This window comes from Varanus komodoensis, unplaced genomic scaffold (assembly GCF_004798865.1).
Source record: "Varanus komodoensis strain SLA01 unplaced genomic scaffold, ASM479886v1 scaffold28, whole genome shotgun sequence".
In the NCBI taxonomy this organism is placed as follows: domain Eukaryota; kingdom Metazoa; phylum Chordata; class Lepidosauria; order Squamata; family Varanidae; genus Varanus; species Varanus komodoensis.
Window position 1 is genome coordinate 14,605,218 of NW_025335727.1, and position 17,139 is coordinate 14,622,356.

A 17,139-nucleotide genomic window follows, 5' to 3' on the forward strand; every position below is an offset into this window, starting at 1 on the left:
AGATGAGTGGAGCTGAGTTTATTTATGCAAAATATTTATATGCTGCCTACTCCACCCATGGCATTTCTAGGCAGCGCACACTGCTAAAACAACACATTCTAAAAACACATTGTTAATGCTCAACAATAAAATTTTAAACAATAAATATTAATTAATCTAATACAAGTATAAAATTCCAATGCATTAATAAACCCAGCAGGCCATAGTGGCATCTATGGGAGGAATCATGTATTAAAACACCTTTTAAAAAGACAAGACTTTGCCTGGTGCTGAAAGGAATAGAATTGAGGGGATTGGAAAAAAGAGGGGTAGAAAAAGAAAATGGCATGAAAAGCAGAGATACAAGGAGATGAGAATGAGAGAGAGAATGAGTACAAGTGCGTGATTATCTTAACACAAAAAGAGAGTGAATGGGTGGAACAGATTGCTTTGCCCACCTCTGGCTTTATCCCAACAACCTCTGTCCTTCCCCATTTCCCATCCTGAACAAATGTGGCCCTCAGAACAAAAATTCTCACCACTGCTTTATTCATATTTCAGATTCTGACCAGACTGCTAGTACATTATCACTGTGAACTGCAGATATGCATTTAAAAATCATTCTGTATGATTGATGTAAAAACTGGACAAGAGTAGTAAGATTCCAAACATTTAAAATTCCATTGATGATGTGAAATGTAGTGATGTCATGATACTTTCTCTTCCTTTCTGGTTCAAGCAGGAGCAAACCAAACAACAGGGAACACACTGAAATAAGCACAGTGTTGACTAAACCTATGAAATCACTGGCATATAAATAATTTATCCTCAAACTGTTATAAGGAATATGTAGTTTAAAAGGTAAATAAAACAGGATGTGTAACCTTGTAACCGATTTTGCAATAATTGACATATATTTTCTCACACTGGGTACATCCAACTCAGACATTGAAGATGCTGCTACAGTTTTTAGCTCTTTTTTCTTTTGTAATACCATCTGTCCAAGTACAAGGAACTGGGAAATAGGTTGAATCACTAATGGGTATCACCCTTCGCATCTGAAAATTCTTCAAGACTTCAGAATCAAAACACTAGGTTGAATGTAGGCTTAATCATATGTAGAGTAGATCAATCAAAAAACCAATGGTTCTACTCTGAATCCAATCTAATAAATTGGAATGTAGCACTGACAAAATATAGATGTCAGGAATCTTCATTTATGAGCAAGGGTTCCACTTCCAGGGCCACCAAGCTGGGTCTTCTCTTGTTCCACTTATAATACTTAATAAATTGTGCAGTTATCTGAATGTTAAGCTAAGGGGCATAGTCATATGTTAAGATAGAAAGACAGCTTATGCACTGTTCATTTTCAAGTTGTGAACAACAAAAGCGAATGCTCAGATTAGTCCCTCACCTCTCTTTTGACACTGCTTATTCCAAAATGTTGAAAAGCAAGTTTCATCCTAATAATATTTCACATATGAATGTGCACTTGATAATTTAAAAAGAAAATGGTATACGAACACACAGATTCTCTCTATGCATATATGTAAAATTGTTCTGTGTAAATCTGCCTTTAGACATTTTTGGAAAGGTTTCTATTTATATACACACACATATAATGTTCCCAGTAATTACACAGTAGAGAACTAGAGTAGGCGTAGGCCACAGGGCACCTCTGGGAATCAATATGACCTTGGATGCCTTTCTTGATACCCAATCAGGTGCCCTTTCCCCACTTTGTATATTTATAGAAACATTAACTTGTGTTCCTACTGGTGCTGAAAACTGTGGGTTCGAAGGACGTGTTTCATGTGTTGGTGATCTCAACCACCATACCATGTAGAATATTACCTCCAAACTTTTGATCATCTCTCTCACATAACCAAACTCAACAACTTCCTTAGTAAATGGTTATCAATTTAACCTTATCAAAGTAGAGCAGACCCTTTTTTTATCTAATTCATTGTCAACAAGTCAATAGTGCCAATTTTGAATATCAAAACTTTTCCCCAGTAAGTATTATACACATTTGTTTCATTTCTATTCCGAAATGATACCACTGGGAAATATTAGCTTCTTGTCCTTTTGATATTTCCAGCCCACAGACATAATCACCTGTCCTCTGAATATATTAACATTAGTCTAGTTTGAGGGAAGGGACAGCATTTCAATAAACTTTTTTTTGCTAAGGAATGTGCTGCTTCAAATAATCTAAGAAACAGGACTGTGGTACACGCTGTTTGCTTTGCTGAGAGACAGAATACTGCAACTGCAAGCAACAATGAAGGCTACCACAAAATTTAGAAATGGACTTGGGATGCATCTGATACAATGTGGACTAGAGGAAATGCATCAATTGATGATTAAGGCAGCATCAACGATAGAAAATATTAAAAGGGACAGTACAAAGATTAATAGTTTAAGATCCTGGAAAAGAGGGGAAGGGAAACTAATTAAAATGTTAAGCAAATTAGATTTTAAACATTTCACTTACAATCATGAGCTGAAGGTTCAGCCTCTTATTTTGCTTATCAGATCAATGGGTACTACATTAGTAAGTTTGATACAGTAAGGAACCTGATCTGAAGATTCATTAAAAGTAAGATCCAAATAGTTTGCAAGCATTTGCTTTCAATAGAAATCAAACTGGGACACAGTATTAAGATTCAATTCAGATTCTGAGCTGGTCATACAACAGAAATAGGCATGACATTTGCTCATATAGACTGAGCCATTTCTGGGCAGAGATCTCCAGCTCAAGGCCACTGGGGTCAAACAGAGATTTTTGAAAGAAAATCCTCTCAGTGTTAATGTTTCCAGTTAAAGCTAAACAGGCCCTTGTGGAAATAAAATCCTTTTTGTTCAGCCTATGGCTAGAAGCCATGAATTCCAAAAGCTTGCCAACAGGCAAAATGACAGATCACCACAGTAGCAGAAAACAGTTATTGTACTTGTGAGGAATTATATTCAGTTATGGATATACTGATCCAGTAAGTATAATTCATTTATATTCAGATAAGATAAAAAAGAGTAGATTCACATAGTCACAGTTTTTTCATAGTGGCTGGGTTCACACGTCATGGCAAACAATCCTGTGCTGTTTCTGCAGTGTAGAGTTTTGCCCAAACTTATTGGTTAGACAATCACATGGTTCCTTGTGTCTTTGTTCTCTCCCCCTGCTCTCATTGTGCATTTTGACAGTTCCCAGTTCCCATTCTCCTTCCTTGATTGTTCCCTATGGACCTCAGTAGCTTTCTCCTGATTGGTCTACTGAGGTTTTGAGTACCCCCTAAACTCAGTCTGGATGACATAAGAGAGCAATAAGGATAAGAAATCACTGTGGAGTCTCATAGTGTATGAACCCAGCCACTGTCCTGGCTTGCTTTGGTTCCACCAAGGATTTACTATGTGCATTCATGAACAATGTGCCAAACACGCCACAAATGAATGTGGGATAAGCAATGGTTCTTCCACACCCTGTGCCATTTTATCATGGTCTGGACCAGAACATAAATGAACAAATGGAATCTAATATTGACTGTTCTGCCACAGCCCTGTGCCAAGTCAATATTAATTATGCCAAAAAATTAACAGCCAGACTGCAAACTATGTTTTGTTAATTAGGTAAGAGATTGCAATAAAACCTGTAAAGCTTAAAGATAGCACTCAGTTAAGATACATTTGATAGCTTAAACATGCAACCTTCTGAAATATAATAATGTTGCTGAGTTGTGGACTGGACTGTTAGATATGTATAATAAAACCATAGGAATTGAATAAAGAGCTAATATTCAAAGTTGGTCTTTTATCTGAGTTCACAGAATCCCTTGTTTTACTTCCTTACAATTGATGCTACATTTCATAGCAGGGGCAAGCATTACAGTCCAATCTAGAAAATATTAGATTGCAATAAACTGAAAAATACCCAATACAGAAAATTAGTTATAATTAAAATCTGCTTCTGTGAGGAAAAGAGAGGGTTATCTGAAAAACTGAGCAGAGTAGGGCTGTTGTGGACAGGGCATATTGGAGGGCCTTTATTCATGGGGTCGCCCTAAGTTGAAGATGGCTTGATGGCACATGCCAACATGTCTAAACAATTCCTTTCTAAATTATTGAGAAATGGCAAAATATAATTCATGTACAAGGACTAGGAAATCACTCAATTCTTGTAATGTAGTAAGAGCTGTGCTTTTGCCCTCACCTAGATAAGTGTTTTTTTCCCCTTTGTATAGTGTCATTTTACATATGACTATATGGACTGGCAGTGCAATATTATCATTGAATAAGAGCATGGGAAAGAGGACTTTTGTTGCCCTGTTACAGCAATCAGAAAATGGAGGCTAAACCAAAATCAGGAAGAACAGGGCAGATAGAACCAATATGGTGAACTATTTAATTATTGTTCCTGATGTAAATCATTCTTGATTTAAGGTTGTAATAATGATTGTAAGAATGTCCATATTAAGTCTTGGATAATTACTTTGAAACAGAACTTTATGATAGAGTGCCGCTTGATATATTTATGTATTTTGCACTCCAATCATATGTTTACCCAGAAATAGGACCCATTAACTTCAATCAGAGGGAACAGAACAATTATACAGTTTGAGCTTCTATGTATTTACTCAGAAGTAAGTTTTACTATGTTGAGAGGGGCTTCCCTCCCAAGAAAATGCAAGCACAGAATTACAGCCTTCCCCCTGACATGAATTTTCAAAATTGCCTCAAGCATAATGATGAAAGATACCCTTTAGAATCTTGTATATTGACAAATTCACAGAAATTCATGTTCTCAGCTTAACAAGTAAGTGCCTGCATACTCTTTTTGTTCCATGATGTAGCAACTAAAATTGGGCAAAGCCATGCCATACTATCAGTCCAGTGATGAATAACTGTCTATAAAATCCTACCATCAAAAGAGTTCTGTAAAATTACAAATTCTCATTAGAAAAAGGATACAAGAATGTCTAGAAATAAAACTCCAAAGCTCCCAATGAGCCAAGGGAGATGGTGCCAGAAGTAAAGACCCATGAGATACTGTGTTGAAGGCATCTTTAAAACAATGCTTAGACCATAGGTACAATTCCCCATCATGGCTAAAGCAAACAACAGATAAGATGTGCCCTCTGTGGATCTTCTTTGGAACTGAAAGGTAACATATAAAGGCTGAGTTAAAGCAAACAAAACATACCTTTTTACACATATGACTAGAAATGCATCATGAAATTGGAAACGTGATGGGCATTGTGGCCACCACAAGCCTTTTTTCAGTTTTTAACAGAAAGAAAGGAACTCCATTGAGTCATACCATTGGTCCACTCAGGACAGTCTATCCTGGCTAGCAATGGCTTTCTATGGTTTCAGTCTTTCCCTGCCCTAGCTGATAGTATCAGGAAATGAACATGGAACCTTGGCTTGCAAAGCATGCACTCCGCTACTGAGTCATAAGCCTCTTCAAAATAGAGAAGATAACCAATGTGGGTTCACATATCATGCTAAATAATCCTGTAAATAAGCCTCAGTGGACTGATTTTCCACTGAACAATGTATAAAAATCCCAGCAGACAGATGACTGGGCTTTTCTTACCGGTTCCCCCCTCCTTCCCCCTCAGTTGTCCAGCTGGGTCCAGAATGTATGCCTTTGCAGTAAAGCCTCCATGTCTCTACATTCCAGTCCACTCCCACTCCAATGGCTAACCTCAATGCTTCATGAGCATGCAAATGTAGTCACAATGTTTCTTTTAGAAAAATTTCTCCACACCATTCTTCTGCAAGTGCTCCAAACCAAACCTCTGAAGGTGTTGTTAATTCCAATTTCTGGACAAGCTGGAGACTTGGGGAAGGCTACACATTACACAGTCATTTCAATTTCTTTGTATGTTACCCCTTGGATTTTGTAGTCCTATTGCAGCTGCAGCATACAAAGAAATTGATCAGGCAAGGCAACGCATATCATGCATCCAAATCTGCTCCAAACACATTTGCTTGCTTCTGAAGTACTGAGAATAAAAGGTGGCAAACAAATGACAATTCTTTCAAACCACTATTTTGACACTGGTGGAGGGTATATCACCAGGAAGAGATTAAAACACTGGCAAGATCACAAGAATGCCATGGGATGGGAATGGGGGTGGTTTTAACCTTTCTTGCCAAGCAGCTCTGCAGCAGATTGCAGCAATGCATGATACAACTGCTTCCCAAGGTTCAAATGATATGACAACTAGCATGTGTATGAACAACACAACAAGAAGCCACGGGCAGCTTATTCACTACTCATAGTGTCCCTCCACCAAAAGGAAAAGGGAAATTTTCTTTCCCTGTGTCAGACACAGTATATTGACTAACTAGGGGTAAGAAATAAAAACCAGGGGTGGGAATAAAAGGAAAGGGGGAGTTTGTTGAAAGGGAATATTATGAAATTGCTTAAACCCTGAATACATACACTGTACATTTCAACATTTTGTTGCAGATGCTATTTATGGGAACTTATTCAAGATTAGTCTCAAATGTATCTCCATTCCAACTAAACTCTCGATGATTCAGCCCAAATCAGTTTAAATGAAAATTAGTCACTAACACACTGGGACCTGATTAGTCAGGACTGAACTGTGTAAGGAATACTGAATATAACTGTTGTCAAGAATAAATAACAACTTACATTTTTATATAGCTGAGGAATTCTAGAACCCAAGTAAAAAGCACATGAGATATATCCACAAATAAAGCCTGACATCTCCATCATGCCATGAGACTTCTGAAGATTAAAGAGAAACAAAATAACTTCAATATTTGCAGAAGTTTACAACACAGAATGCCCCTTTCCCTTCTATACTCATTATTATGAATGAAAAGAATTAATTAGGAAATCTATTTTTTAAAAACTGAATAAGTTAAAACTGAAAATGGAGGATGCTATTCAGTACTAGGATATCAATTATTGAGTATTTCTGAGTCATACTCCCTCCTGAATTAGGCTCATTTAAAAAAAAATCCACCAAGCATTGAGTTAACAGAAACTACAGAAAATAAGGGTCCCTTAAGAATATAAAACCGGGCAATACCTCACTTGTTCCTAGAAGTGTAGCCTGGGCTTGCTTTCCTAGCAGTAGCTGACTGGGTAAAAACAGACACAGTATTATGCACATCAAGACCCAGGCTATACAGCAATTCTTCAAGTTTATACCACCTTGAAAGACAAATGAAAATTAGGGCCAACTAATTATTCTTTTAAAGAAATCTAACATTTGTTTGCAATGGAAATGGAAACATAAAATATGCACACTTTATGCTATCATCTATTTAAGCCAGGATACATTTTGTGCAAACAGCTGCCCTGCCCATGCAAAAAGTTTAAGCTTTCAATGCCAATCTCCTCTCAAAGCTCCTTCCCAAGGTTGCCTTCCCTCTGGAGTAGACCCTGGAGTAGTACAAGGTGCTGCTATTCAAAGGACTTTTAATCTTGGGCTCTCTACTCTGAAACCTGCTTTGTATGATTAGTAAGCCATAATGGGTTACAGTGGCCATAGAAGCAACACTGCAACTGCTTGTGTTCACCAAACCACCAAACAAACCTACTATGGCCACAATTTTGGGGTGATTTCAGGCTTTTTCAAACTCAGAAAACATAAAAAGCCATGCTAGGTGAGGGTAATGATATAAATTAGCTGGCATGCCCAAGTGGTTGGTTAACCATCTTAAGATCATGCAAACCAAGCAATCTCTATAATACCTTAGCTTACACATCATACAAGTAACGTGTTCTGGTTTTGCTACTGAAAGCTTCTAATGATAACTTCACAATATAGTAATATTAATAACTTATGTGAACTTAGGTATGCAGCTAGTAGTACAATCCTATACTTGCCTACTCAGAAGTTTTTCTGTCTAAACATGCAAAGGATCACATCTTTAAATTAATATGGAAACAAATGAGAGAAAACACCATACTGTTGCAAAAGTGTCCTTTCAAAAAAGACTCACATTTTGCCACCTTCTGATTCTTTAGTTTATAGTAGACAAACTGGGATATCATAATTACATCCATGTTAATGTAAAAAATGGCAGTGATACTCTGAAAAAGACAACATACAAATCATGGATAATTTATAGATCTTAACTGGCAGGATGCTTGGGCCTAAAACTGTTGCACCTCATTTTTTATATTTTATAGAGGAAGGCTTCAGCAGAACTCCTGTGGAAGACCACAACAAACATGTACATTTAGTTTGTTTAGTCAGCTAACCTAGCTTACTGTAAGAGTATATATGAATCTTCTGGAACTTTTATTCTTCCCAATTATGCCTCTGTAACATTTGAAAGCTTGCATACATACGTACCAATCTACCTTTATTTATACCATGCCCCCCTAAAGTGTTTCCTATTTGCAGTCCTCCTAGGATAATTCCAAAAAGCTATTATTTGTGGTCCTTTTCCACCACTGAATGTATGGGGGGGGGGGCAGAGAGTGATATGCACATAACATAGAATTCAGATTTCTAGACCCACTAACCCCTATCAAATGTGACACAGAATTTTTGCATCACTATTGTCCACACTGCTTCCTTCTCTAGGACTGAAGGATGTTTTGTACAGTTAATAGCAGCTTTCCCAACCTGTTGCAGCCAACCAGCCAGTCATGCTATGTCTCATGGCCTATCTTCATGAGAATCACTCAGTGTGTGCTGTGCCAAGACAAGGAGAACTTGCCAAGGGAAAGTAGAGGTACGGAAAGAGGTATGTGGTGGAACAAATGGAGTTAACAGAAAATGTTCAGAGATACCAGGAGGCGCAGAGAGAGCAAGAGAGCACATACATTACAGAATGCATAGAGAAAAAAGGGTTATTAATAAGATAATGAGTTTAAAAGAAAACACCAAATTAAAACTGTTTGTGGTATAACCAAGGCTTTTAAACCAAATATTTGAAACTCTGCTTACCTGTATTGGAAGTTGATTTGTCAAATAGCACCCAATAAAATTAGTGAGGTCTCCTGAAATCCAGCACACCAAAAAGCCCAATGAAAGGGCTTGATCCACTTTTCCATTCTTATAGGCAACATAAAGTTGACTGAAGGGGAAAAAACTCAGACAACTGTGACAATACTAGTCTCAAGGTTTCTCAAGACATCACAACGAACATATATACAATCTGAATATAATGACAATGTGCTGAATAATGAGAGTGGGCTACTCAAAAGAAATCTTACAATAACCAATTTCCATTTTTTTTTCAAGTGCTTATTGGTTGTGAGCCACTCAGAGGTGCTGTGGCACAATCTGGCAGCATATAAATGTTTTAAATAAAATAAATAAATAAATTTTACTATAAGCCATTATTATGTTGCCTTAATATTGCTATGATTATTTTTAGGCTCTCGACAACTTTGTGTACACCAGTAGAAGAAAAAATAAAATGTTTAAAAATAACTACTCTCCTGTACATCTTCATTTATCTAATCTATCCTTGATGTGGATACTCCAACCTTTCAAACACTCATTGCCTTGCTCAGAAAGAGTCCCTGAAAAACATGCACAATCATATTTTGAAAATACCTATGCTCACACAAAGCTTCCATAGCTGACTTGAGATCTTTATTTGGGACTCTGAATTGTAAAATTGCCTCTCAACTTCATTATCAAAATGTTGCAAATAAAACATTCCATCCTAAAGAAAAGTTACACTTTTGATGAAAGTGCTCCTTATGAGCAATATGTTAGGGGCTGGAATTCATTGTAATACTGGTTTTTTTCCCCTGTGCAAAATTTCAGATTGTTGATTCAGTAAGGTGCAGGTTTCCTCTAAGGTAACAAACATCAAGATGAATCCCATTTAACTTCAGCCATTTTCCCCCTGCTGGGGTAATTTCATGCTCTGCTCCTTCTACTGTCAACTTACATACATGAAATTAATATATGGAGACTTACATGCAATTGAAGACGTTATAACTGATGCAGTGGGGGCAATCCAGAATGAAATCAATGGAAATTTTGCCATCTATTCCAAATGAGACATAGATTGCCCCAAACAATTTTAACCCTTTCTTCACTTCCAAAGAACCTTAGCTGGAAGCTGAACCAAGAATGCAGCTGTTTACTTATTTATGCAGAAGTGAGTTTCACTGAATTTATTCACAGGTAAGTATATACCAGTGTAGTCTTAATCTATCGGTTAACAATATGAAGACAACTTCTAGTAAAGCAAGCCATATTTTTCTCCCCTTCTCTCTCTCTCAAATGTACTATTAGTGCACTAATTTTTGTAATGCTTAAAACTGAGCAAAGTGCTCTGCCAATCTTCTCTCATTTCTCTTCAAAATAAATTTGTGGAGATGCTTGCCAGTATTCCTGCTTTACAAGTGAGGAATTGAAAATAAGATATAAGTGTCAAGTGCATTCATGACTGAGAAAAAGCGTGAACCTGCAACTCCCAAATCCAAGGCTCCTTGTTGTGTAAAACACTGGTTCATGTAAGCACATGGAGCCTGCCGCTCACTCACACACGTCAGGGGGCAGGGAGTGGAAAGACCTACATATAACAAGTTCGGTTTCTTTGTATGTTTGCTTAATTAATTTAGTTCTATTGTAGGTTTCAGGTTACAACATCATACAAATGGTGCAGACTGTTCCAAGGAGGCAGAAGGCATCATAACACTGTTGCCATCACCGCAAAGGTTGGACTCAGATGACTTAAAACTTGTAACCCTTTTAAGCCCTCCCAGATCAAGACTGTTGCACCTGGCACAAAAGCCACGTAAAGCAGCAAACCTATAATAAATGCTAATACAATCATTATTCAGTCAAACCTCCAATCTGCTATACACTAATACCTTCATTCCCCACATCTCATGTAGCACAGACTCCTTATGGCCAGGGGTAAAGCCACCAAGGTGCATTGGTTTGCCATTCGAATAGGCAGAAAACAGCCTATATGATGCATTGCCCTCTCCAATTAAGTGTGTGAATGATGCATTCATATACCCATGCATTTAATGATGGAAAGATCAAAGTAGAAGGGGTGATGTGTTCTTATGTGCTCCAAATAGCTCAGATTAGTGTCAAGTCACCAGAACAGTAGAGTATAGCAAGCTAATTTGTCAACCATCAAATATTGCTTTAAACAGGAGAAACATGCTGCGGTGGTATATCCTATTTATACTATGCAGACAGAGACAGAAATGCTTCAAAGAGTAAACCAAAAAGGCAGCTTCTGAAAAGAGCTTCAGGCAAGATTACTCATGTATGAATCTGAAAAGTATTTAAAGATTTTAAACTCACGGTAGTGCAGCAAACAGAAAACAGACAATGGAGATCAGGCCTATGACAACACTCCAATACTCCCACGCGTTCCCAACACATTCTTCAAGAAGATGCCAAATCCAGGGTGTTCCATTTAGACACAATCTCCTATCCTCCACTGGGGAGATATTAAAAGCATGCAGATGCTGCTGAAGAGCCATCTATTCAAGTTCAGGGATATTATTTCAGAAGTTGGCTTAGTTTTGAACCCCATGCAAATCCGTTTACCAATTCTGAATATTCTCTCTCCCCCTTCAAAGCTCCCACATCCAGATGGATGACTTGGTACAACAATTTCTTTCCAACCTCACTGAAGGGCCTGCCAAATTTAAAGAAAATAAAACACATCCAGCATGAATACATCAATTTAAAAGACAAATCCAGCTAATTATTCTATTTGGACACATATGAAAGGCAAACTCAAAGCAAGAAAGAACATTTAAAATATAGACATTAACCCACAGTATTTGAATATTCTTATGCAGATCAAAACAGGGCAGTTTTCTATATTGAAACTGGGTGTTCAGTTGCTAAATGCTACCTTCTAATGCAAGACGGTCAACAGAAAACAATTAAATGGTGATACAGTTGCAACTGCTCAAGCTTCCACTGTAGTAAAATAGGAATTAACACTACTCTATCGTTGACAGAATGAAATAAATATGACTATAAATTTAAAAATTAACAAGTACTTCAGAATAAAAGAAAGTAACCCTTATCAGGCAAATCTTGGAATGGCTTGCAACAGTTTTGCTTAATGGTTTGCTACATTGTACATAGTGTACATTTCATGTTATGTCCCAGGCATGATTACTTAATGCTGGGGGAATGGGGCGAAACAGCCTCATCTTTGCCCGGAAGCAGGCAGCTTCTTTTTCTAACCCCTTCCTTGCCCTGCAGAACTTTCATATGAATGGGGGCTCAGTCAACCAAGACGTTTGCAAGCACAAGACCCATTAATGTGAGCAGGAACCACCATGTTCTTGTATGGTTCCTATTCATTTCAACAAAGTTTGCATTAGAGAAGTGTGCATACTTGTCAGTGTATTGCATCTACAATTGATGTATACTAATTATTATTTTAATTGCTGCAAATGTTAAAATTGGAGATGATATTTGAGGTGAGGTATTCAGTGTTAGTTGTTTTAGAAAGTTTTAATTTGCCTCATTTACATAGTCCATTTCTTCTCATTTATACATACCAGTTTCTTCTCATTCTGTATTTGGCCAGTTCATATGGATTGGTATGTCTCTATTTAACTGCACTTTTCACAATAAAATAATCAATGACCTCCTGATACTTTGGAAAAACATTAAGTGACATTAAAATGCTAACCCATTTGTGATATGAACAAATATGCAGTGCAGTGCAAAATAAAATACCCCAAATATAAGATACAATCTCTATAATCCTTCTTAATTATAGTCATTGATTCCATACTTACAACCAAAGATATGGATTAAAAACAATGTTTTAGGATCCAATCTTTTGCCAGTTTGACTGTAAATAAGGGTTTGTAAAGAGTAATAATCACATTAAGTGATCTGAATAATAATCCTAGGTGACTAATTTCAACGGCAAATAAAGCCAGGATCTGAATCTTAATTGTTCAGAAATTACTACAATGAAATATGAAAAGGTTTGAGAGGTAACAGCAATGTATCTGATATTACTCATACTTCCAAAAATTCATCTATATTAAATAACATGAACGAGATAAATTATTAAAACACTATGCAGCATAGTAACAGTCATACACAGACTTGTATTCCTGGGTTGAAAAAGGGAAGGGGAAGGTTGGACAGTTCTCTAGGCACTAGACAATTCTCCAAGATATTATAGCACTAACTTACACACACCAGTAAGCTGAGGATCTCTATTATATATCCTTGCTGAGTCTATAAGGACTAAGTGAGTCTCAGTGTACATATCCAAAAACCCATGTATAAAATATGGACCACTTTATCTGAAGTACAATGCATTACACACCTACATTGCAAAAGAAAGGCACAAAACTTTGCTAAATGATTGTTTCTATCCACAAAAACAGTAGTTGTCATATACTCATTTTCTTCTTAACTTTATTACCTTACAGTACAATCTTATACATGATTGTACAGGATTACTCAGAAGTTATTCCTGCTGCGTTCAGCAGGGCTTAATCCCAGATAAGTGAGTACAGGATTGTGGCTTTGTTCCTTCACAAGTTTCTACTCTGCCTTACACTGAGGACCTCAACAATTAAGGAAAAAAATATTAGACTAACCCTCCTGCCCAAATGGAGACAAAGAATGTGAAATTGGAAAAAATCCAAGATAACAGTCATAAAACTAAAATACTAATACAGTGTGAGGAGGAAAATCAATGCAATGCATTATTAAAGTAGAACTCACTTCATTACCTCAGGGCCTGCATGTTCCTGGGAGGCCTCTGTGGTAGCTCTAACAACACAATGTGGTACATGCTGGAGCATCAAATTGGCAGTTAATATTGGTAAAAATTAGCATCATGTGACCTAGGGGAAAAAGAGAGCACTTTTGGGTTAGTCAAATGAATGCCTTGACTATGGTACTATTCAGTATTTACTAAAAGAATGCTCGAGTATCTGCAGCCATCATCTTTGCTCTCCACATTTAACCTGATGTTTCTAGACATTAACCAGCAGCAGTTATTAGAGAAAGCAAAAGGGAATGGGATTGAACAGGTAAGCTTACTATCCACAGGAGACTGAAGGTCTGGCCTTTAGCCTCTTGCTTGCATAACAACTCTGATGCATGTTATTCTGTTGTCTATTGCAAGTTAACATTTATGCAACACCAGCAATTGTCAGAGAGTGAGCTTAGTATCACTAAAAGCTTTTACAGAAAACACGTCAGCTGTTCTCATAGCAAAGCCATCCAGATGCTTTCCACCATGTTTTAAGACCTTACATATGTGGGGCTCACCTCAAGAACTTCTCAGGCAAAAAGCTAATCCTCCAGGCAAGTCAGAGATTCAAGACTTCTTATTTTAGAAACTGAACAGTGGACCGCTGCAAGAGGTATTCACAGAGAACAACATATTCTACAAGAGGTTGTCCTACTATGACACACAGATAACTTGTGAAAATGATCTACAAGCATCCTACTACCACTATTCAACTCACTTATGAAGGTTTTCCCTGGAAGAGTAACTCTCTAATAATACAACAGTTGAAAATGTTCAAAGTGTTTCTTAGTAATCTTTGTAACAAACTTTAAGGCAGGTTGATCTTGTAATCAGAGGACCATAAACTGGGTGGGTGGGCTGAGGAAGAGAATGGTTTGCCTCTGAACTTATGAACAAATGTTCATATGTTCAAAACTCACGTGCTAAGCCACTGTATGCCATAATGCTCAGTCCTGGCCTTGGGACTTTTAAAACCTGAGCAAGTGAGCACAGAGGTGAAAAAAGAAGAAAACGTCTCCTGCTGAATTTTAACTTGTGTCTACTAAGGAAAGCTTCCTCAAGAAAAGCTGACATAAGTCCTTTTCAGACAACCTCCCCTCTCTCTGTGTGTGTGCGCCTCATATATCCATGCCATTTATCTGATCTATAAACGGCCCCTACGAATTTAGGAACAGAGGGGAGCAAATAGGAAGCCGGGCACTCTGCTCCGTAAGTTCACAGTCTGTATGAAAAGGGGTATCCGTGTTACATGATCTTGAATACACTGAAGGGCAAGGGGATCTCGTTGCCTTTCCCAACCTTCGATGGAGCAACCATACAAAAAGATGCTAACCCCCTGCTCCAGCCTCTAGACCCTGCGCAGAAAGGATGTGAAACGAAATATAGCCACAAAATCCAGCCTGGACCACTCGCTCGCGATTTGGTGACAGTCTCTTAAATCCTAGTAAGGTTGTTGCCGTCTTTGGGCTTTTCCCAATAAAACAAATCCGAGGGAAAAGGGTATTTTCTGTGCCTTCTCAACCTGCCCTTCCCCTTCCACCAGTGCTTCATTTCCTCTCTGCCCTCCGCTTCAAGGTAATGATGAGCCCCCGAAGTGGCCCATCCCCAAGACAACGAGGCACCCGCCCCGCAACCCGGCTCCTTTCGCTGCCCCTCGCCCCCGGCCGGCCCCAGGGAACAGACGCGTCCGAGGGCAACGCGCGGGCATGTCCCTCCGGAAGGGGCATCGCAGCGGCCCAGCCCGTTACCGTGGAGCCAGCCAGCCAGCCAGCCAGCCAGCCTGAGAGCGCCGGGGCCAGGGCCGGGGCCGGGCCGCAGGCCTTCCTCCGTCCTCCGCCCAGCCGCTAGCAGAGCGGCCGAGAGAAGCCGCGCCGGGCCGCGCCGGCTGGCCTGCAGCTCCCTCTGCTGGCGGCCGGCCGCCTTTTCCCCGGCAAGCCTCCTCGAACGGAGAAGGCCGCCGGGCCTGGCGAGGCGCGGAGAGCGAGCTACCCTTTCCCAGCACAGCCTATAATGACATTGATAATGCCTTTGTTCGTGTGCGAGAAACCCAAGGCAGTTGACACGGTCGCCCTTCTTCTCTTCTCCTCAGAGCCATGCGGACTCAGACCACGGTCGAACTAATCCCACCGTTCACGCAGAGGCCAACCAGCAGCGCGCTGGAAGCCCCAGGCAAGGAAGGAACGCGACAGCACCTTCCCACTCAGCAGCTGGTGCAGGCGGGTAGCACCACCATCAGGACTAGTAGCCATTGCTAGCCCTTTCCACCATGAATGTGACAAGTCCCCCTTTTAAGTAGTCCAAACTGGTGGCCATTGCTATGTCTTGCAGAAGTGAATTCCATAGTAACTGTGCATCAAAGGAGACTTCTTTTTATCTGTCCTGAATCTTCCATCAGTGTCTGGGAATGATCCTGGGTTCTACTATTATTGGAAAGAGGCAAGAGACCTTCTTATCCAGATTTTCCATAACGTGTACAATTCTATACACTTATGTGTGTCCTTACCTTTTTCGAAGGGTAAACAGTCTCATCTGTTGTAACTGTGCCTCATGGGGGAATTGCTACAACCCCTTGATCATTTTAGTTGTGCTTTTGTGCCCATTTTTCAGTTCTACAAATCACACTGAGGATTTGTATAAGGACAGTAAAGCAGTATATTTTGACATTATTATTTGCAATGCCTTTTCTAGTTTTTGCAACATGGAGTTTGCATAGTAGCCACACTCTCCATTTTCTGCTCACAACAATCTTATGAGGTTGGTTAAGCTGAGAGTCAATGATTTGCCCAAACTCACCCAATGAGTTACATGGCTGATTAGTACCCAGATCTCCCAAGTGCCAGTCCAATATTCCAACCACTGCACTACAGGGAAGAGGGATGATAGGAATTGCAATCAGGCAACATCTGCAGAGCCACACATTTCCCATCCCTAGCACAGAACACAGAACAACTTATTTTCTTGTTATCATTTTTGTTATATGGGATTTCACTGTGTAAGCTCCCTTGGGAGTTCTTTTGCTCTTAGAGGTGACCTAAAATATGTTTTACTAAGTAATAATAGTAATTTCCAAGTGAAAGTCTGGGGTGAAGCACTGCAGACAGCTTGTCCATTGCTAAAGTTAGTTGAGATGTTCCCTGCACCCCAGTTACCTCAGTACTGGACTTCCTGCTACTTCATTACAGCATCTGTTTATTCCTACCAAGCCCATGACAAGCTGTACCTGCCAACACCACTCCCCCCAAACCAATTCTATGCCAGTATTAAAAAGGGAAGAATACACTTGAAGGGCATAATTTTTAAACAAAAATTACCCAGTGCATTGGCTTGATCATCTGCAGAGTTCCCACATCAGCACTACCTGCCACTGTAAGAGAACTTGTGTGTGTGTGTGCAGAACAGCACACTTTTGGTTCAAATTCAAAGCACAGTAAA

General features: G+C 39.1%; 1 protein-coding gene across 3 annotated transcripts; it reads right to left on the reverse strand.

Moving 5' to 3' along the window:
* Positions 1-511: 511 nt before the first annotated feature.
* LOC123025643 (lysosomal amino acid transporter 1 homolog) lies at positions 512-15,565 on the reverse strand. Of its 3 annotated transcripts, none has more exons than XM_044434582.1 (9): positions 15,456-15,565; positions 13,682-13,795; positions 11,259-11,598; positions 8,922-9,051; positions 7,966-8,056; positions 7,047-7,171; positions 6,644-6,739; positions 4,945-5,130; positions 512-1,281 (listed from the first exon to the last, which is right to left on the reverse strand). In XM_044434582.1, the coding sequence occupies exons 3-9, from the start codon at positions 11,438-11,440 to the stop codon at positions 1,183-1,185; spliced, it is 909 nt and encodes a 302-aa protein (XP_044290517.1). In that variant the 5' UTR covers positions 11,441-11,598; positions 13,682-13,795; positions 15,456-15,565; the 3' UTR covers positions 512-1,182. The 3 variants fall into 3 exon arrangements, with proteins under 3 accessions (XP_044290517.1, XP_044290514.1, XP_044290515.1); XM_044434579.1 differs by lacking the exon at positions 15,456-15,565 and adding an exon at positions 14,226-15,435; XM_044434580.1 differs by lacking the exon at positions 15,456-15,565 and adding an exon at positions 14,226-15,435 and having other exon boundaries at positions 13,674-13,795.
* Between the last annotated feature and the right edge of the window lie 1,574 nt (positions 15,566-17,139).

What these genes read in the sequence shown, in the direction of transcription:
- LOC123025643 (XM_044434582.1), bottom strand. Translation starts at nt 11,440, where the DNA reads ATGGCTCTTCAGCAGCATCTGCATGCTTTTAATATCTCCCCAGTGGAG. An exon ending in CACTTCTAGGAACAAGTGAG is followed by an intron (nt 6,740 to 7,046) that starts GTATTGCCCGGT and finishes TTTAATCTTCAG; the next exon opens with AAGTCTCATGGCATGATGGA. An exon ending in TTTTATTTCTAGACATTCTT is followed by an intron (nt 1,282 to 4,944) that starts GTATCCTTTTTC and finishes CTTAACATTCAG; the next exon opens with ATAACTGCACAATTTATTAA.